Source organism: Pyrus communis, chromosome 14 (genome assembly GCF_963583255.1).
Source record: "Pyrus communis chromosome 14, drPyrComm1.1, whole genome shotgun sequence".
NCBI lineage: Eukaryota > Viridiplantae > Streptophyta > Magnoliopsida > Rosales > Rosaceae > Pyrus > Pyrus communis.
This window is the reverse complement of record NC_084816.1, coordinates 2,580,238-2,602,670: the sequence shown is the minus strand read 5'-3', so window position 1 is coordinate 2,602,670 and position 22,433 is coordinate 2,580,238. Positions and strand designations below refer to the sequence as shown.

Here is a 22,433-nt window from a genome sequence, read left to right as displayed (position 1 = left end):
GAGGGTTAAAAAATGAACATGAATTACCAAGCACAAAGTCAATGAAAAAGTGAACAAAAACACCCCTCCCCGGTAGCCAGTCTTCCCACAGGGCAGAAAGAAAATCCCAATCCGTCTCCCTCAGCTCTCTCTCAATTTCCCAACTTTCTTGTTCAGAAAGAAAGGCTGAAAACCCAAAGTCTTCAAATGCTCTCACTATAAATCCCTACACACTCTTAACAGCTTTTGCTCTCCCAAATTCATTTCCCTTTCTCATTCGGATCACCAATCGCAGAGCAAATCCTGCAAAAGTATGCATCTCTACAATGCATGGCTGCCGCCACCGGTGGCCGAGGAGTCGAAGAAAGAGAAGGAGTCCTTCTCCTGGGTTGTCTCCTCCGTCAAGAACTCGTACAAACCCGACGACCCTGAATCCGTCTATGCTACTCTCAAATGGGTTTCTGTTATCGACCTGTGAGTTCACTCAATTTACTCTCTTTCTGTATATTTTCGTTAAATTTATGGTTTTTCGGAACTATTTTCTTGTTTTTCTGTTGGGTTTGCTTTAAATTCTGCTTATTTAAATTGGTTTTTTGTATAATTTGAAAATCCGAATTACTTATGTTCATCATTTCAATAATATACTCGAGCTTTGTAAGCAATGAATGTGTTAGTGTTACTGTACTTAAATCATATTGAAGTTGCCAAGTTGGATGTATAATTTGTTATGCAGTTTCGTCAAGGCGAAAAGTGAAGTATCCTTGGAAGATGTAACTGCCCTTGTTGAATTTGGATTGGAATTGTTTTATGTATCGCAAAATAAGCTTTATGCCCAGGTAATACTTTGTATAGCTGATATTTACTTAAATTCATTATTCGTTGACATGCTTGTTGTCATTATTCTTAAATGTGGGTTCTATTTGTATTGATTAGGTTAGATGGGGAAACATCCTAGTCAAACTACTCAATAAGCATCGAAAGAAGTTGTCTTTGAAATTAAAATGGCGGCCTTTGTACGATACATTGATCCATACACATTTCACTAGGTGAGCTTATACATTCACCTTCAAATATACTGCCCTTTTCATACATAGTTTTATTAATTTATTGCTTGTTCTTAATTCATAAGGATTTTATTATAGATGCCAGTAGAAAATATTAAGATAAGACCGTCTATTTTCTAAACAGGACAAATTTATGTACATACGTTCATGATTCATTGTGAATGCAATCAAACTGTGGTTTTGAAAAAAAAGGTGTTCTTAAATACTGAAGCCAATGGCTTCAAGGAAGGATGAAGGAAGATGATAACCAATCAAACTTCAAGTGCTTAATTGTATGCAGTGTATAACCTGACATCTGGCTTTAATAATGCTGTATAGTTCTTGTTATTGTCTCTTTTGAAATAATTCGCTTGATTACTACCTTTATGTGATGCAACCAACTCCTCAATTAAATTGGTATAGCATTTTATGCATAGATAACTTTTGAGGAACTTCATATATTGATACATGTTACAGGAATACAGGTCCAGAAGGCTGGAGATTGAGACAACGGCATTTTGAGGCTACTACTTCTCTTGTTCGGTCCTGCCGGAAGTTCTTCCCACCAGGATCTGCCTTTGAGATATGGTCTGAGTTTAGGTAAGTACTTTGTGGCCCTTTTGCCTTGAATTTGTTAGTTGGACTGGGATGCATGATGCCATTTCTGGGTTTTAGCCTCCATCCAACTCTAGGATGTTTGACACACTATTGATATTTCATCAGGTCAAAAGGATTAAAATACTGTTCCACATGGTCCAAGTCACTTTTGCATCAATTTTTTTTTCAGTTTTTGTTTTTTTAAATTTTTGTTATGTTTTCATTTACATAGATAGATACACACATGCCTGCACATTCACGTTTAATAGACTACAAGACAGGTGATTACAGTTGAACTCTTAATTGTTCCACTCACTCCCTCATTGTTGTTTCTATTTGTTTAATGAAACAAATTGTGCAGATCTTTATTGGAAAATCCCTGGCATAATTCATCCTTTGAGGGATCTGGGTTTGTTAGATTGTTTCTTCCTACAAACTTGGACAACCAGGACTTCTTCTCGCAGTAAGGAGCACATATATCTCATGTTCTTTATGGTTTTCAAAATGATTTGTTGTGGCAAGTCACCTTGTATTCTTGGTATTGCAGCGATTGGATTAAAGAGTTTTTCCGCCTTTGGGACTCGATACCGAATTGCCAATTTTGGAACAGTCAATGGGCAGCTGTTATAGCTCGTGTTGTAAAGAACTACAAGTTGATTGATTGGGAATGTTACTTGCCCACACTTTTCACCAGATACTTAAATATGTTTGAGGTGAGTGAATAAGCCCTTCAAGGAAGCTTGAATTTGTATTGAGTTAGGTTACTTGCATTTTCCTTGATGTTTGAATCATGCCGCTGAACATAATTTGCTACTTTCCAAAGCTTGTCATAATCAAAGTACAATCAAATCTGTACTGATCTCTGCTATACTATTATTGATAATTATACTGTGACTTGGCTTGTAAAGATAATAAACTTGTTAAAAAGTGTATTGAATATATTATAAGTTTAAATGTTTTATCTTTTATTTTAAGGTTCCTGTGGCAAATGGAGGTGGATCATATCCATTCTCTGTGGATGTTCCAAGAAACACAAGATTCTTGTTCTCCAATAAAACAGTTACCCCAGCAAGGGCCATCGCAAAGTCCATTGTGAGTTTATATGCCATACACAACATTTTGCATTAAATGAATTTGTCCCTATATAAGCTTCCTTGATAGTAGAATGAGATATATTATGACTGAAATTGCAGGTCAATTTGCTAAGGCCTGGTAGCTCAGCACAGCAGCATTTTGAAAAATTGGTCAACCTCTTAGAACAGTTTGTATACTCAAATACTCAATTTTAATTCTCTTTTTCTCTGTTATATTGTTTAACAGCATGTCGCTTGTTCTGGGGATCTATTATCGAGTTTTTACCAGTGTTCATTTTTGTAGGTATTACCATCCTTCTAATGGTGGTCGCTGGACTTATGCATTAGAACGTTTTTTGCTCTATTTGGTAATTACATTCCAGAAACGCTTACAGCGTGAACAACTGTAAGAATCTGTCTACATGATATGGATATTTTCTTTATATGCTTGGGCCTATTTTGTCTTCTTTCCACTAAATTACTCTTATTACAGGAACATTGATAAAGATAGACGGGATGAACAGTACCTAGGAAGATCAGAAAGGAAGTTCTTTGTCAAGGTGGTGCTCAAGTTAATTGATCGTGGTCAATATAGCAAGAATGAACATCTTTCTGAAACAGTTGCTGCTGCAACTTCAATTTTGTCTTATGTGGAGCCTACTCTCGTCCTTCCTTTTGTCGCATCTCGCTTCCAAATGGCCTTGGAGACGGTCAGTCATATTGATTTTTTTGGTCTTTATTCTAGAACTACTGAATACAGACAATATGTGGCTTACCGTAGATTCTGTTGGTTCAGACTTCAGATGGAGAATAGAATTTTAGGGAATATTTCTGCTGGAAAAGTTTATTGGAAAGAATTTTCTTTGGAATTTATTTTCTTCTGTGTGGTGTAATAGGGCAAATGACAAGTCATCTACTGTAGTTACTGTCAAGTAGTATGATAAAGCTAAATGTAATCAGTTATGTTAGTTACTGTAATTAGTTAAGATAGTTGAGGGTATTCTTGTAATTAGACTAAGGCAGCTAAGGCTATATATTTTCACATCTGTGTAACTGATTATTCATTCAATACAATCAGAAAACTTACAGAGGAAGTTTTCTGTTTCTATATGGTATCACGCCATTCTGCTTCCCAGCACTGATCTTCTCTTCCGCTCGACAAATCGATCGTTTCTTGATCGTTTCTCTCTGATTCTTTGCTTTTTTGTCTTCGCTCTCTCTTGAATCTTGATCTCTTCAAGATATGGCTGCTCAATTTGACTCACCACCCACTGGATCGTCTTCTCCGATCATCTCTCCTTCGATCCAAAACCCTAATTCTTCCTCTAATCCCAGTCCTTTGAACTCGTATACCTCTCTTACGATTCACAACATTGGCAGTATGGTGCCGATCAAGCTGAAACGATCTAACTATCTGCCATGGCGAGCACTGTTTGCTCCCATTTTCCGCCGCTACAAACTTCTTGGTATCATTGATGGCACTGAGATCTGTCCTTCGCCCTTCCTGCCAGATCGCTCGATGAACCCTGCGTTTGAGGATTGGTATGAAAAGGATCAAAATCTTTTGATTTGGCTTAATTCTACCCTCTCCGAAGAAATCATTCCGTTCACAGTTGGTGTTTCTTCTTCTCGTGAGCTCTGGGTAAAGCTTGAACAGCGCTTTGGTGGTGTTTCGGAGGCTCATATTCACCAATTGCGATCGCGGCTCCAGTCAATTCAGAAAGGCTCTCAATCCATCTCTGATTATCTGCAACAAATCAAGGAAATTGCTGATTCCTTGCAAGCTGCTGGTGCCTCAGTGTCCGATCGTGACCTAATTGCTGCTACACTTCATGGATTGCCTGATGATTTCGAATCCTTTATTGATTCCATTATGTTGCGGTTATCTTCTACCTCCCTTGATGAGCTCCATGGTCTTTTACTCACTAAAGAGTTATCTATGGCTCGTCGTCGGCCTATTATTCCTTCTTCTGCTACTGAGCCGTTTCAAGCTTTTTCTGTCCACTCTCAACCTCCCCTGCTTCCTACTCCATCTGCCTTTGCTGCTCAACATCAACCTCTTCACTCTGCTTCTAGGTTTAACTCCAACCGTGGTAAGCCATCTCGAGGTTCCTTCTCTTCTAATCGCAACAGTCGCAATTTTCACAATTCTCGTGGTACTTTTTCTCCAAATCGTGGCAATCGCAATTATCAAGGATCTCGCCACTTTCAAGGTTCTTCCACCTTCAAAGTTCCGTGTCAGATCTGTGGTTCTACAAGTCATGAGGCACTGGACTGTTTTGATCGTATGAATCCGGACATCTGTGGTCGAATCCCTCCAGCCAAACTTGCTGCTATGTGTGCGCACAATTCAGTCAAACCATCTCAGCCTTGGTTAATTGACTCTGGTGCCACTTCCCACATCACCAATGATGTAGCCAATATTTCTTCTCCTACTCCCTACACTGGAGAGGACAAAGTCTACATTGGCGATGGTAACGGATTGTCTATTCATCACATTGGTTCATCATCTCTGCACACTCCCCATAATTCCTTTAAACTGAGCAATGTTTTGCATGTTCCTTTTATGAAACACAATCTCCTATCTGCATATCAGTTTCTTAAGGATAATAACTGTTCATTGACTCTTGACCCTTATGGATCCACTGTCAAGGATCGCATTTCGGGGAAGATGCTTTTGCACGGCCCTGTTAGGGATGGTTTCTATCCTCTCCAAGGTTCCACCAGTCTTCATTCATCTCCCTCAGCTCTTCTCAGCATCAAAGCACCTGTCACACTATGGCACAAGCGCCTTGGCCATCCTTCCTCCTCCATTTTTCGAAGGGTTATATCTACTAATAATCTTGCCCTACAAGGCAAGAAGAGTGTTGATTTTTTCTGCTCAGACTGTGCCCTTGCCAAGAACCACAAGCTTCCTTTTGGAGTGGCTTCTTCATCAACAACTCAAAGTCTCCAACTTCTGCATTGTGATCTATGGGGCCCTGCCTCTGTTACATCTAATAGTGGTTTCAAGTGTTACCTACTTCTTGTTGATGACTTTAGCAAATATAGTTGGTTTTTTCCATTGAAGTCCAAATCTGATGTATTTTCTACATTTGTTACTTTCAAAAGCTATGTAGAAAATTTCAGTGGCAATAAAATCAAGATTCTGCGCTCAGATTCAGGGGGTGAATTCACCAGTCACTCCCTTGCTTCTTTTCTTCGAACACATGGCATCTTACATCAATTTAGTTGTCCACATACTCCTGAACAAAATGGTTGTGCAGAGAGGAAGCATCGCCATCTTGTTGAGACAGCTCGAACATTACTTGTTGCCTCTCATGTTCCTCAAGTGTTTTGGGTTGAAGCCTTCTCCACTGCCATCTATCTTATTAATAGACTTCCTATTTCTGGTCTTACACAGTCTCCTTGGGAACTTCTCTTCAAGCAACATCCAGATTACTTTAAACTGAAAGTTTTTGGCTGTCAATGTTATCCTTGGCTTAAGCCTTACATTCCTAGCAAACTGGATGCTAAAAGCAAAAGTTGTGTGTTTTTGGGGTATAGTCTCCAACATAAAGGCTATAGGTGTCTTGATCCCGTGACCAACAGGATCTACATCTCTCGACATGTTGTGTTTGATGAACACTCTTATCCATTCAAGTCCCTGCTGAGTAACAGTTCAACTTCAGAGACTTCTTCTTCAGCCTATTCTCCATCCTTGGATCTTCACTTCCGCCACTATGTCTCAAGTTCTCCTACACCTAGTACCTCTTCAGACTCATCATGTCCTTCTGCCCCTCCACCTCCACCTCCCCCTGCAGTTCCTTCATGCACTCAGTCAGTGGATCCTTCTAGTTCATCCAGTTCTGTCTCTCTCAGTAATTCCTCTCTTGTGCCTCTTCAGACAAGTCATCCACCACTTTCTGTGAATACACATCCTATGATTACAAGATCTAAGGCTGGAATAAACATGTCTCGGGCTTATTCAGCAACCAAACATCCACTCCCTGTTGATCTTGACCTTGTTCCTAGTACCTATCTGCAAGCATCAAAGCATGCTCACTGGAGAGCTGCCATGCAAGCTGAATATAATGCTTTAATCTCCACAGGAACATGGTCTCTTGTTCCTCCTCATCCTTCTCAAAATGTAGTTGGTTGTAAATGGGTTTTCCGGGTTAAGAAAAATCCTGATGGCACTCTTGACAAACACAAAGCCCGCTTGGTGGCAAAAGGATTTCATCAGCAAGAAGGGGTTGATTTTCAAGAAACCTTCAGTCCTGTTGCCAAACCAGTTACCATTCGAATTCTTCTTGCACTTGCTGTCCAATTTAATTGGTTCTTGAATCAGTTAGACATTAGCAATGCCTTTCTTCATGGTGACTTAAAGGAGGATGTTTACATGCAACAGCCCCTAGGTTTTATTGATTCCAATTCATCCCATTTTGTTTGCAAGCTGAAGAAATCCTTATATGGTCTTAAACAAGCTCCTCGAGCTTGGTTTGATAAGTTGTTTCACGCCCTTCATACTCTTGGGTTTCACCAATCCCAATCTGATGCTTCCTTGTTTGTCCTTCCTGGTCCTCCCCAAGTCATTGTTCTTGTTTATGTGGATGATATCCTAGTCACTGGCCCTGATTCTCAACTCTGTCAACATTTTATCCAGCAACTTAGTAATTTGTTTCCAGTGAAAGATCTTGGCCCTTTACACTATTTCTTGGGATTGGAAGTTCACAGGTCTTCCAATGGCCTCTTTCTTCATCAAACTAAGTACTTACTTGACCTCCTCAAGAAAACAAATATGGAAGGTGCCAAACCTTGTTGCACTCCTCTTGGGTCTCAAAAGCTGGACCACAGTGGGCCTCTCTTATCCAATCCCACTGAATATCGTTCCATAGTTGGTGGACTACAATATCTCACTTGGACTCGCCCGGATCTTGCATTTGCTGTTAATCAGATCTGTCAGTTTATGCATGCTCCACGAGAACAACACCTTCAAGCAGCAAAAAGGGTTCTCAGATTTCTTAAAGGTTCTCTGTCTCATGGGTTATGGTTTACTAAAGGTACCCTCGCCCTTTCAGCTTACTCTGATGCTGATTGGGCTGGCTGCACTTTTGACAGGCGGTCTACCAGTGGATATTGTGTTTTTCTTGGCCCTAATCTCATCAGCTGGAGTGCAAAGAAACAAAGCACTGTTGCTCGTTCCTCTACAGAAGCTGAATATCGTTCTTTAGCTCATACTGCAGCAGAACTCACTTGGGTTTGCAAAATTCTCAAAGATCTTCATTTCCCTCTTCCTACTCTACCTACCCTATGGTGTGATAATATTTCTGCAATCTCTTTAGCCTCTAATCCTATTTTTCATGCTCGAACCAAGCATGTTGAGATTGACTATCACTATATCCGGGAGTTGGTTCTTGCAAATCTCATCAAAGTTCAATATGTTTGTAGTGAAGACCAATTGGCTGATCTTCACACCAAATCTTTGTCCAAGAACAGGTTCTCTTTTCTCTGTTCCAAGCTTCCAATTGGAATCCTCACTGATTCCTCTTTTAGCTTGAGGGGGTGTAATAGGGCAAATGACAAGTCATCTACTGTAGTTACTGTCAAGTAGTATGATAAAGCTAAATGTAATCAGTTATGTTAGTTACTGTAATTAGTTAAGATAGTTGAGGGTATTCTTGTAATTAGACTAAGGCAGCTAAGGCTATATATATTCACATCTGTGTAACTGATTATTCATTCAATACAATCAGAAAACTTACAGAGGAAGTTTTCTGTTTCTATATGGTGAATGTTAGGAAAACTATTTCTAGAAAATGTTTTTTTGATTGTCCTTTATGAAGGCTTCAACTCAACATAGAGCCTTACAAAACTTAGTGTTATTTTCTATAAGTGCATGCACTTTATAGGATAATAGGATATGTGTGCTCCTGTAAGTGGTGTTCTTTCATTGAATTAACTTCTCCTTTACCAACTTTTTTGTCTAGTCAGATGACTGCCACCCACCAGTTGCAGATTGCAGTAACGTCGGTAGCATTTGTTGGGCGTTCATTGTTCCTCACATCCCTATCAGATTCTGCAGTAAAATTAGTTGATCCTGGTAATGGTGATGAGTTCATTGAGCTTTTGATGGTTTCACTATCCAACGCATTACTTGGTATGGATGCCAATGATCCTCCTAAAACCTTAGCAACAATGCAATTAATTGGCTCTATATTTTCCAATGTAAGCACACAACCCCTTAACTAACATTGACAATATACCTGTAGGTTATGCTTATACAATCTTACTAAATCACTTATGTTCACAGATGTCTTCATTGGATGATAATATTGATGAACTATCAGTCATGCCAATGATTCGGTTTTCTGAATGGTTAGATGAGTTCTTGTGTCGTCTATTTTCCTTACTCTTACACCTGGAACCAAGCAGTGTTACGTAAGTAATGACATTCAGTTCTCTGTTGCTTCACTTGTGTAGTTTATTACTTATTTATAGTCAGTAATTGGTTACTGCTGCTGCAGGAATGAAGGCCTACATTCATCAGCAGCGTCAGGAACCTTTCTAGTTGAGGATGGTCCTTACTACTATTGCATGCTTGAAATCTTGCTCGGGAGACTTTCACAACCTCTCTATAATCAGGTTTGTAGTTTTGACATAATAATCAATGTGTTTTAATGGTTAAACTTTTCATCACGACATAATTGTAAACTCTTCCTCAAATCACTGGCAGGCTTTGAAGAAGATCTCCAAGTTTGTGAAGACAAATATTCTTCCTGGGGCAATTTCAGAGGTTGGACTGCTTTGTTGTGCATGCGTTCATTCCAACCCAGAAGAAGCGGTTACTCAACTTGTCAAGCCAGTTTTATTGTCTGTTATTTCTTCTTTGGAAGGAACACCGGCTACAGGATTTGGAGGTAGAGGAATATGTGACACTTCAGTGTCAACTAAGGTACTTTTTTGTTGTGAATGGTTTAAGCTATATGCTTCTAGGGTTTTATTATGAACTTAAATTATTTTCATTCCAGGTTAAGCCAACAATTTCTCCAGCTCTTGAAACAGCAATTGACTATCAATTAAAAGTAGTATCAGTTGCCATAAGTTATGGAGGTCCTGCACTTCTGCGCTACAAGGATCACTTCAAAGAGGCTATACTTTCTGCTTTTGAGTCACCATCTTGGAAGGTCTTGTAACTATGATGGCTATTGTTCCCTCATGATCAGCAGTTTCCTCCTTTACATTTGTCTCAAAATGTGATGCTCTCTGACGATCTGAATGATTTTTTTGACAGGTCAATGGAGCTGGTGATCATCTTCTTCGATCTCTCCTTGGAAGCCTGGTTCTTTATTATCCTATTGATCAGTACAAGTATATTAACTTTTCTTACTAGCTACATATTTTTCTGTGAATATACAATATACATTTTAAATCTGTCTGCCAAGGGAACAAAATAATTTTTTTTTCTTTTCTTTTTCTAGGTGTGTTTTGCATCATCCAAATGCTGCTGCATTAGAGGAATGGATCAGCACCAAAGATTACTCAAATGATAAACCATTGGCGGCCCCCAAGTGGCATATCCCAAGTGTCGAAGAAGTTGAATTTGCAAATGAACTCTTGGACTTTCATTTTCGGATGGCTTTGGATGATCTTTCGAGAATATGTGAAACTAAACTCCACTCTGATCCAGGTAATTTGTTTTTATGGTATTATTCCCTGGGAAGATATAGTGGTGAAGGGAGATATTGTTATCAGGAGCGAGATCCAGTGTATCAAATAATGTAGTAATCAAACTGATATGCAACCATGTATGACATGCGCATATACTTGTATGCGAGTGCCTTTTCATGTGTGGAAGTGAAGTTATATTGTCTAATATACATGCCATTTTGAACCCAGGAGATGAGAAAGATCACTTGAAAGTGACTCTTCTGCGTATAGATTCTTCATTGCAAGGTGTTTTGTCTTGCTTGCCTGACTTCACCCCGTCCTCAAAGAATGTGACTGTTGAACATCCAAATCATGCTGCTTTTCTAATAGCTGGAGCAACAGGTTCAACTGTTGGTACCACTAAATTGCGGGAAAAAGCTGCTGACATTATACATGCAGCCTGCAAGTAATGTCTACATTGGAATGTTCTTGTGGATGTTTGCCATTTCTTCTGTGCAGATTGATTTACCTCAATCCTTTTTTCTCTTTGTGCATTGTGCAGATACATACTGGAGAAAAAATCAGATGATAGCATTCTGTTGATACTCATTATTCGTATTATGGATGCTTTAGGAAACTATGGTAATGGACATTGACTCTAGACTACTCATCCTGACCCCCTATGCTCCTTCTCATCATCAATTTCTTTACCTTATATGCAGGAAGTTCGGAATATGATGAGTGGTCAAATCACAGGCAGGCATGGAAACTAGAATCTGCTGCCATTGTAGAACCTTCAGTAAACTTTATAGTTTCAGCTCAGTCTAAGGGGAAGAGAAGGTTAGAAAATGAATCTCCTTTCTGTCACATTGAATAATCATATCTATCCTAGAATTTGAACCCTGATAATGTTATTCTGTGCCAGGCCGCGGTGGGCACTCATTGACAAGGCATTCATGCACAGTACTTGGAGATCATCACAATCATCTTATCATATATATCGTACTAATGGGAATTTCAGTCCACCAGACCATGTGAATCTTTTGGTGGATAATCTTCTAAATCTCTCATTGCATAGCTATGCAACTGTTCGTTTGTGAGTCTCTAATCTTCATGACCTTACTTTATAATGAAGCAGTAGCAAATATATTGTTCACTCAAAATGCACATCAGGTTATCCGTATATAGTTTAACAAAATGGAGCCTACTATGTCTGCATCTGTATCTGATATCGAATCAGCATTTACTTTACAAGCAACAAGTCCAAAAATAGAATGAAATTGATGTGATCACAAGTTGACACTGTGCACAACCCACGGCACCTGAATGATGTGTCAGAAGACACTCTAATGAGAACAATGTATTAAAAGCATGAGGTGTGGGCGAGGTGTCCGAGGGATAGCCCGGCCTAGGCGTGAGGCGAAGCCTTACGGGACCTTAAATAATAGGGGACTGCTGAGAAAAACAGAGGAAAAAGGGACTCTTGGGGTTTTAAAAATAAAATAAAAAGACTTGGCCAAAACGATGTTGTTTTGGGCCAAGTCATTTAAAAAAAATTAAAGACTTGGCCAAAACGACGTCGTTTTGGACCAAGTCTTCAAAGAAAAAAAAAAAAAAATCCCTCTTCTTTGTGGTCGTCTTCCTCGTGAAGACGCTGCACACTCTGCAACCCTAAACCCAGATGCAGAGCCAGAAAACAGAGCATTTGACTTCGATTTTGGGTTGCGGATGGATCTGGGAATGCCCGCCAACCGCCTTTAGGCATGCCTCAGTCACCTAGGCGAGTTTTCGCCCACTCCCACTGGGCAGAGGCGTTATCACTCTTGCCCCGCCTCCAAAGCCGTCTAGGCTTGCCTCGGGGTGCGTCTTTTAAAACATTGAATGAGAAAGAGGCACTTTGATTGGTGCTCTCTTGTTTTAAGAAGTTTTGGTGGTAGACTACCGTAGATTTTTTTTTTTTTTTTTTTTTTTTTTTTTTTGATCTTGTTTCCCATATTTCTATGTCTTCTACTAGTACGTTGTTTTCCCAACTAGTCAACTTTTGTCTTTGGTTTCTTTGCAAGTGGAGATAAGTATTCCCTTTGCTTTTGCTTCATTGTTATCTTGTTTTAGTTTTACCACTTATTCAAACTAGTAAATATTACCTCTTGTTCCTTGATTCTTTATGGCACTGATATTTTTTCAATGATTCTTAGTCGTTTCCAATGTTACAGTTCTGTGTCACCATATCTTATTTAAATTTTTTACATGGTGTCCAAGACTTGCTGGAAAATCTCTTTTAAAGATGATAAAGAGATGGCCAACTATGATTTCAAAGTGCGTCCTTTCTCTAACAGAGAATTTACGGAATCCCAAGTCACCAGAATATGCGGTGCTAGGTTCATGTGCAGTCCTTGCCACACAGACAGTTCTCAAGCATTTGACAATGGTAGTCATTCAACACAAATTGCTCCAACTGATTTTGCAAATGAGATTTTCTGATATGTTTGTCATTCCAGGACCCAAAGGCGTTCTCTTCTTGTATTCTTGGAATTCTTTCAAGGTAATGCTAATTTTCAGACATGTAGCAATATCTGTTGTGAGTTTGGTTTGGCATTGCTAATCTTGAAGTTACAGACTTATTTCTGATATTTCTCCCTCTTGAAGCTCTCATCATGAATCACTGAAAACCCAGAAAGCAATCAATGAGGTAAAAGTTGAGATAAAGCGAAGTCATGTGATTTTCATGTTGTCCGAAATAATCTTTGTGCTTGTCATAAACAAAATAATTTTTTTGCTAGCAGCTTTTTGTCAAATACAACATCCACTTTGCTGGAGTATCTAGAAGCATTTTCAGGGCATCAGGCAATACTACAGAAGCACCAGATTTTGCAGATTTGGTTTCTCAGATCACTTCTATGAGTTTTGAATCTACTGGCTTGCATTGGAGGTAAATAACTAAATATTTTGTACCTTTTAGGTTTGAAAAACATTTTTGATTTTCACCTTAATCTTTGAACTTTCTGGTGCGTCCCTTGAACACTAAAACTGAGAAACTATACTTGACTGGTTGGTGTTTCCTGAAGATTTCTTTTTGAAGCGAACTACATATCTAGAAGCTTTAAATGCGTAGGCATTGAAATCCATAACGTTAATTGTTAAAATCTTTTTCTTTGTATTTTTTCAGGTACAATCTGATGGCTAATAGGGTTCTACTCTTGTTGGCTATGTCATCTAGGAATGATCCAACTTCCTCCTCAAAAATTTTGAGTGAAACTGCAGGCGGGTTCATGATTTTGTTGACTCATGGGCCGACCCTTTTCTTTTTTGTACTAATCTTGTTTGTCAGGTTACCTTTTTAGTGAAATTCTAAATTGCTTGTTTTTGTCTTTCCAGGTCACTTCTTAAAGAATTTAAAAAGTCAGCTTCCTCAGACAAGGATACTTGCAATTTCAGCTTTAAATACACTGTTAAAAGAATCACCTTATAAACTGTCTGCTGGGGAACAGACTCTTCCCTCTGGGAATTTGCAAGGAAGTAGAAAGTCATCCCTTGAAGGAGAATTAACGCAAATATTTCAGGAAGATGGTTTTTTCAATGAGACCTTGAACAGTCTTTCTCATGTTCATATTGTTACTGATGCTGAAAGCGCATCTTCTAGAGGAAATCATGGATCCTTTCAGAGCCTAGCAGACAAATCAATCACCCGATTTTATTTTGATTTCACTGCTTCATGGCCACGCACTCCTACTTGGATCTCTTTATTACGAAGTGACACATTTTACTCAAACTTTGCGAGAATTTTCAAGCGGCTAATACAGGAATGTGGCATGCCTGTTCTATTGGCACTGAAAAGCTCATTAGAGGAGTTTGTAAATGCCAAGGAGAGGTCTAAGCAGTGTGTTGCTGCTGAAGCATTGGCTGGAATATTGCATTCTGATGTTGACGGTATTTTAGTGGCATGGGACACTTGGATTTTGGCCCAGTTGCAGAATATTATCTTATCACAATCAGTAGAGTCAATACCTGAGTGGGCAGCCTGTATACGTTACGCTGTTACTGGGAAAGGGAAGCAGGGAACGAGAGTTCCTGTTTTGAGGCAACCAGTACTGGATTGTTTGGCCACACCTTTAACTGGAACTGTAACCACTACTGTAGTTGCCAAGCGCTATGCTTTTCTTTCGGCTGCACTTATAGAATTATCTCCACAGACAATGCCATTCACTGAAGTACAGCTCCATTATAGACTTCTGGAGGAGCTGCTTGGTAGCATGTGCCATTCATCTGCCCAGGTAAGCCTTTTTCGCTCTGTACATGCCTTTTACCATTTGATTTTGCTCAAGAATAATCAACAGGATAAAATAGATATTAGCAGAGCACTAAACAGTACTTTTCTCATAAGAAATTATTGGCTAGGTTGTCATCAGATATTTTCTCATTATAAAAAAAAAAAAAAAATCAGAGGATTGTGATACTTTGAAAGATTGATTAACAATTTTTTACTTTTAATCAATCATTCGTTTTAGAATGGCAATATCCCGTGACTTCTGTTTATAAATGAATCATACTCTCGTCTTGTCCAATTAGATACATGAGTGGAAGAGATTCTGACATTGTGATGAGGATTAGTGATCTCTGTAGGAGGTTATTAAATACCATGTTACTCATTGACCTAAACTATTGCAAAAAGATCTCCCGTGTGTGTCGTTGTTGTCCTAATTTCTTTTGTTTTTTATCTCGTAATTTAACATCATTATTTGAAAGAAAGAAACAACCTTTATTGTCTTCCTCTATCCCTGTTATGCATTTTCATTGGGATTTCAAACCTTGTCATTCATTTTAAATATAAGTTTTGACGAATCTTTTCTGTGGGACAGGTAAGAGAAGCTTTAGGTGTTACTCTTTCAGTATTGTGCTCTAACATCCAGCTTTATGAGTCATTTAATCATGAGCATTCACATGAGGGGGAAAAAAGAGATGTTGCCTACAAATTTGATGGGAAAAGTTGGGTTCAGTTTCTGAAAGAGAGAGCTTCTGAAGTGCTGATGAATATTCAGAATACTTCCCAGTCTGACAGTTTGGAGACCGTAACAAATACTAGTTCTGAGAATGGGAATTCAAATAGTGATTCACAGGATGATATCAAGTGGATGGAGACGGTACTATTTGTTTACATTTTCTTAGTAGTATTTTTTTATTCTTATAAAGTTTTGGACTGATCGATTTGTACATTGTCATATTTTGTGAAGCTTTTCCATTTTATCATCTCATCTTTGAAGTCTGGGCGAATTTCATATCTTCTAGATGTTATTGTGGGACTTCTTTCTCCTGTAATATCCTTACAGGTACGTGAAATTGAAGTTGTCGCTTTTGGTGGTGTTTACTAGTTTGCTTTTGAGGTCAATTATCATTATGAAGTTCACTGTACTTTTACTCTTCTTTGTGCATGAGTACTTGGGTTAATTTTGAGTGACTAATAGGGGATAGTTTATCATCATTTACATGTGGCATTATGGAATCTTTTCCTTCAGAATCGGGGGTTTGGGATAAGATGAAAGAACTTTGTTGAAAGAAAAAAAAGAATACAAGAGGAAATGTCTGTGTCCAGTACAAGGCAGTGGTTTACATAGAACACCAGTACATAAAGTTTTCCTCAAAATTGGCCCTAATGTTGTGCCCTTAAATTAATCTGCAATTACAAACAATCAGCTCTCTGAAGTTAAGCAAATTGGTAATGACAACAATAAAATATCTTAGTTAAAGAGATTGGCTGCTTAGCAGCGTAAGTTCACTTTAAGTTTCATAGAACCAGTTGTAGTATTTTTTTAATGTGGAATTTAGAAATTGATGTTTTGAGCAGAGCTATCCGTTAATTAGCTCATCTAACATGATCTATTGTTGGTTCTACTTTTCATATCAGTACCCTGGCTCTGTTAATACATCCCTGGATAGCCACTATGATTCTCTTACTGTACATTTCATTTACTTGGATGGGTTTGATATTGTAATTTGTGACAATCTACCAGATGGTTCTATCGTAATGTAATGGCGCTAGAAATTATCTTTGTATCTGAGTAATGATTTTGGTGTTTTTCTTTTCCCAAAGGAAACTTCAAGTAAAGATCTGTCAACCTTAGCAAAAGCAGCTTTTGAATTGCTGAAGTGGAGAATTTTCTGTGGACCTCATCTCCAGGAGGCTGTATCTGTGATCCTTTCTTCTGCCAATGACTCTAACTGGCGAATTAGATCTGCAACTCTTACATATCTGCGAACTTTTATGTATAGGTATGATACATATTTTGCATCTTTTTTATTCTGTTACGAGCCTCTGGTTTCAGTCTGTATCCCTTGTCCTATGCCTATATGATTTTGTTAGGAATTCCAAAGACAAACTAAATACGTATTTGATGTTCACACATATTGTGTGTTCACCATAAAAGAGCATCGGATTTTCATAATTGGCTTTTATTGAAGTATTCTGGTCAGTGTTTACTAAAAGATAAAGGGTTTTGAGCCATCCTTTTGTTTGTACCTTGAAGTTTTCAGTTTTCTTGATAAGATATAACATATGGTGTTGATTCTAGCATGTAGACTAAGAAAGTTTATTATTATTTGTATTTTCTCAAACAACAGGCACAATTTCGTTTTCTCAAATGCGGAGAAGCAGCAAATTTGGAGAACCGTTGAAAATCTACTTTTAGACAACCAAGTTGAGGCAAGTTTCTAGTTCAAGATAATAAACATTTTTCATTATTTGATGACTTAATGTTTCCTTTCATTTGAACATTTTTATTTATATATAGAACGTAGATCTATACACTCACATACTTTAAAGCTTCTGACCTGGAAAGCAGAGGAAAACTGAATTTAGGTGTTTCTTAAGGATGGTCATTAAACGTTGATGCACTGATTTTTTCGAGTCTCCGACTCTTTTAGGTATTAGATTATTTCGACATTGGGTAGATTTTGTATTTTTAACTTATAATTTATGTCTCAGGTAAGAGAGCATGCTGCTGCAGTTTTGGCGGGCCTAATGAAGGGTGGGGATGAAGATCTTGCCAAAGACTTCCGCGATAAAGCTTATACCGAAGCTACTATTCTTCAGAGGAAGAGAAAGCGGAGGTATTCCCCTTGCTTTTAAGGACTTCTTTTTAGTTATACAATGCCCTTTCTTTAAAAGGATTCATATACTGTATCGTTTATCCATGTTCCACATTCACTTGTTCATTCTTAGAATTTGCTGGTCTCACATCAAGTTTTTGTTGTTTTTATGGAAACTCAACGTCTTTATGGGTAGAAAATGATTTAGACAAGGAAATGTTGTTTGCACTGCAAAGTAGCTTCCCACATTCCTGCAGACACTTATTACAGGAGGAGTCTAAGAAGCTACTTTTGAAGTGCAAATAGCATGTTAGAAGCTCTTTTGAAGTCCAATGTTAACATCATATTTTTAGTATACAATACTACATGTATTCATTCATAAACGTGCATAATGCATGCTGTCATACATACATGAGGCAGTTTTATGTGTATTTGTGTCTACAACAGCAACTAAGCATCTCCTATATGATTTCAATAATTTAATCCTAAACTCATATACTTTCATTGTTTATGAATGCAGAACTTTGAGCTCAAGCCAGTCCATAGCTTCTATTCACGGTGCTGTACTTGCTTTGGTAGCTTCCGTGTTGTCAGCCCCGTATGATATGCCCAGGTACGTCATATCCAATACAGGCAACTGATCTTGTAATTTATTCACGGTTACTCAAACAATCGCACTTATAGTTTGGGTTTTAGCAGCGTTAAGTACGAGAAGCTCAAAAGAATTTAAGAACACCGACCCCTTTCTTTCTTCTCAAGTATGACAAGCTCAAATTTATTCAGTGGCCTGTTGTAGTTGAGGAAGTTAACACTCCATTTGCTCACCCGTTTATTCCATAACTTCTTTCATCTTAATTATCCCGGGATATGAATGTTTGAATGTCTATCTCATTGCATTTCCATTTTCCATTGTTTTCTCAGTTGGTTGCCCGAGCACGTTACTTTACTTGCTCGTTTTAGTGGAGAGCCATCGCCGGTGAAATCTACGGTTACAAAAGCAGTTGCAGAGTTTCGACGTACCCATGCTGATACATGGAATATTCAGAAAGATTCCTTTACCGAAGAGCAACTTGAGGTGCGTGTGCTGGCCAAACTAAACCTTACAGTCAAATATTTATTCCTTAGTTCTGGTTCTCTAACTTTCTTCTTCAATTGATATATGCAGGTTCTGGCTGATACGTCGTCTTCATCGTCGTATTTCGCATGATTCACCAAGTAATTTGTAGGAAAGAGAAACGACATAGTTGTACAACAAATTGGTTGAAAGCTAGCAATAAACTGTAATTTTTTTTTTTTATAATTTTTTTTTACCATAATTTTATATTAATAAGCCTTGCATTATCATTGTTAATCACTGCCAACGAAATTTATTTTAGTCTCTTCCCTAGAGACCATCCAAATAATTAGATCATCAGATTGTAAATCCGACCAGTTGATTTCCACCCTCGGACTCCTCTTCGTTTTCGTCCGATGGCTTCTTCAGCTTGATGATGTTTCCCGTCATTGCCGGTGCGACCAGGCAATCAACCGCGCCATCTGTTCCGTTGAAGGAAAATGATTGGTGAAGTTAGACAACATTTTTTAAGAATTAACCTATCGCCTTTGATCTTCTTTCTTCTTTTTCCTTCTTTTCGTCGACGTCATAAACCGCCCCTTCCTTCTCAGCGCTCGTCTTCTCAAATCAAGAGTGAGATTGACTGATGAACTCAGAGTGCTTGTTAATCAAATCCATGAGACGCTGCTCCTCAAGGTACTCAAGCTGTTCTTCCTTAAGGCGAAGAGTGATCTTCTTACCCCTACTGAGAACTCACCAGTGGTGTCTCTGGTTCGCCTCCAGCCTGTGGCTACCGCATTTACTGCTCATCGTTGTCGTCGTACTTGATTGTAACACTGACCTTATCGGCGACAAGATAAGCAGAGTGGAACCCGACACGAAACCCAATCATGCTAACATTTGCCGCCAAGAAGGTTGTTCACCAAATCTGACATCATAAATTAAGATTAAAAACCATGAAAAACATCCCCAATTCGCGTTGTGTACAAGGGTTTTGGGGGAGATGCAGCCAGGTTTGGAGAAGCTGGAGGTCGAAAATGAGGCCGTCGTAGAAACGAAAAGGAGGGTGTGAGGAGAATTAAGGGTCCTTAAAAGCACTTGTTTCGCATGATTCATCTTCTTCATCTTCATATTTCGCATGATCCACCATGCAACTCACAGTAAATTATAATTTTCTTTTAACAATATGATCTTTTACCATACTTTATATAATGACCTTATTTACATTATCGTTGTTTGTCACTGCCACAGGAAATTTTAAATTTATTTGAACCTATCTTTTAAATTTCCCTCACACACTTGTATAACTTATGTATTAAACCATCTGATTCATTAGATCATCAGATGGTAAATCCCACAAGAGACTATCCGAGTTGAATATGTTGGATGATCCGTTTCTCAGCTCCTTTCTACCCTCGGACTCCTCTCCGTTTTCTTCCACCTCCAGTTTGTCAGGCAACTGGCCCTGCTGGTCCGCCACCCCCGTGCACGTACTTCCGGTACACAGACTCTGGCTCCATGGCGATCCATCGCCTTCGTTCCCAAACGTGGAATGGCCGTACTGAAATCCAGACATGGGCAAGGGGAAATCACTGCAGTTCCCTGTGAAGTTCGCAGATGTTGCTCCAATAGTGTCCATCCAAGATTTGTTTGAGGTTAACATGTCCGGTTGTTCTTGCATTGCCCTAGATAAACCAATCTTGATCTTTTTGACGGTGTCGTCTTTTTCTTCCTGCTTGCCGTTAATGTACGTGGCCGTGCTGTTTCCCGGCGTTGGATTGGTATGTTGGTGGAAATCGATGCGCTTCTTCATGAGGAGGTGGAGCATTTCGTCCTTAAAGCAGCCGAGGGCTGCTTCTGCGAGGTGAGTCACCTGCGGCGGTGCTAGTGTGGTTGCAATCTCGGCCATGAGGTGCGAAAAGGGTTTGTGTGTGACGGGGTCGATCCCCATGCCCGATAGCTTCTTCTTCAGCTTGGTGTTCCAGTGATTTTTCACGTCGTTGTCGGTGCGGCCAGGCAGTTGCGCTGCAATCAACGACCATCTGTGACATTTATGAGAGCTGTTATAGGCATTAAAAAAAAATTTATCTTGCACATATCTAATTATAGTGAAAAGAATAAACAAGGAATGCAAGATGAGTATATTTTAGAGTACTAATAACAATTTCTTTTTGGATCATATAATAGAAAAAGATTAATGTATTACCGATTGCCAACAACGGAGTGGTACTTGACAATTGTTTGCTCTTCCGCGTCGGAGAATTGGCCGTGCTTAAGGTCCGGGCGAAGGTAGTTCGTCCAACGTAGCCTGCAGCTCTTCCCACATCTTTGTAAACCTTGTAAACCAAATGAAGAACGTTTTAGGAGGGAGAGAAGGAGAGAGAGAGAGAGAGAGAGAGAGATTTGCAGTTGTAATTACCAGCGTTCTTGGGGATGAGGCGCCAATTACGAGTGCCATGTTGGGCAATGTAGGAAGAGAGCTTGTTATCTTCTTCAGGAGTCCACTGCCCCCTTTTCACGTTGTCCTTCTCGCAGCATGGAATCCGACCCATCTCTCTCTCGCTCTATCTGTCTACTTTTGTAAAAACTCTCACTCCTTAACTTAAAAAAACGCCAGTAATAATATTCTTCGTGCGGGAGATTTTCTGAAAAGAAAATGCCGACAATTTTCAGAAAAGAAAAGAAAAGAAAATCAAGAGAAGGGTTTGAGGAGTTGGAGAGCAGTGGAAGTAAACTAAGGTAATTAAGAGAGAGCTAAAACTTTTTTCCTTGATTTTGTTTGCTAAAAACAAAGAAATGAAAACATTTTCTTGGGGAGTTTTATTTTTTTTCTTCTAAATTTCTAATATTTGTGAGAGAGTCTACTTCTTACAGGTTTACCTATTCTCTAATATTCTTTATATATAATGAATGAAAGGTTCAAGTGTATGGCCATGGCCTATTAGGGTTACTGGAAAAAATCCCATCAAAGGCGCATGATTTCATTAAAAAATTCAACGCCATTGAGCGTGTGAGACTTTGGCCGGTAGATCACCCACAAGACACCCGGTCAATCCTCTCTCTCTCTCTCTCTCTCTTTCTCTCTCTCTCGTTGACTGCAAGCACGCATGCATGGTGCTTCATCAATGATTTCTGGGTGGCTTTCTGCTCTGCTCACACAAAACCTAGTGAAGGTTGTTGCACGTGCGGGTCACGTGTGCATTTCCTACTGGTTTCTTCCAAGCTGTGTGTTCATGTTGTCTGCAACCGTGTGGCTTTGTCTGCAGGAGTTGTCCAAGAATGTTGCGTACGGTTGCTAAATCATGCAATATATGGTTATGGATGACTTCATGTACTTGTTCCTAAAGCTGATGGAGCTACCAAGATCCTACCTAAATTGATAATTAAATAACCCCTCATAACAAATAATTTGTTTAGTTTTGATGAATATGTATAGATCATCTAAGCCTCATGTTTACCATTTGTTATAATATTGGGAAATGCTCTCAAATTTTGAAATAGTAACAACGTTCTCAAATAGAACTATTACCGATTTACTGTAGTAAATTAATCTACAACAATGACAACATATGATACTTTCTCTATGCTATGAAATGGATAATTTTGACAACATATTGAGATGCTATCGATGTAATGAAACTATTTGCTACAGTAACTTCCCACTTTAGTTCATGACAATGAAAATTGATAGAAGTGGTCCTTGAGTCTGTCCATTGTAAATCATTTTAGTCATTCCATGAAAAAATAGGGTTGGTTTGACAAAAATACTCTTGAAAAGATGGTTACGTGGTCGCTCACGTGATAATTTAACGAGGATATTGATAGATTTTTCATAGAATAGCCAAAATAATTTATTGTAGACAAACTCAGGGACTACTTTTATCAATTTTCATTGTCAGGGATCAAAATGATGAGTTATGCCAATTTTAAGATCATTTTGGCTAAAATGTCCATAATATTCGTGTCCCAAATCCCAAA

At 38.8% G+C, this 22,433-nt stretch overlaps 2 protein-coding genes across 2 annotated transcripts; one reads left to right on the top strand and one right to left on the bottom strand.

The window, feature by feature from the left end:
* Positions 1 to 104: 104 nt before the first annotated feature.
* LOC137715161 (proteasome activator subunit 4-like) lies at positions 105 to 18,695 on the top strand. The gene is made up of 35 exons (XM_068454397.1): positions 105 to 453; positions 713 to 815; positions 913 to 1,025; positions 1,500 to 1,622; positions 1,981 to 2,082; positions 2,167 to 2,332; positions 2,595 to 2,711; positions 2,813 to 2,880; positions 2,997 to 3,098; positions 3,186 to 3,402; positions 8,666 to 8,899; positions 8,985 to 9,112; positions 9,199 to 9,316; positions 9,408 to 9,626; positions 9,703 to 9,858; positions 9,966 to 10,042; positions 10,153 to 10,361; positions 10,571 to 10,787; positions 10,884 to 10,963; positions 11,044 to 11,161; positions 11,247 to 11,417; positions 12,581 to 12,749; positions 12,820 to 12,863; positions 12,968 to 13,010; positions 13,105 to 13,250; positions 13,488 to 13,582; positions 13,697 to 14,592; positions 15,178 to 15,459; positions 15,550 to 15,645; positions 16,407 to 16,585; positions 16,934 to 17,015; positions 17,298 to 17,422; positions 17,922 to 18,014; positions 18,323 to 18,476; positions 18,567 to 18,695. The coding sequence occupies exons 1-35, from the start codon at positions 293 to 295 to the stop codon at positions 18,606 to 18,608; spliced, it is 5,445 nt and encodes a 1,814-aa protein (XP_068310498.1). The 5' UTR covers positions 105 to 292; the 3' UTR covers positions 18,609 to 18,695.
* A 1,075-nt stretch (positions 18,696 to 19,770) lies between these two features.
* Positions 19,771 to 21,007, bottom strand: LOC137714846 (transcription factor MYB80-like). The gene is made up of 3 exons (XM_068453974.1): positions 20,875 to 21,007; positions 20,662 to 20,791; positions 19,771 to 20,497 (listed from the first exon to the last, which is right to left on the bottom strand). Exons 1-3 carry the CDS (start codon positions 21,005 to 21,007, stop codon positions 19,771 to 19,773), a joined length of 990 nt encoding a protein of 329 aa, XP_068310075.1.
* Between the last annotated feature and the right edge of the window lie 1,426 nt (positions 21,008 to 22,433).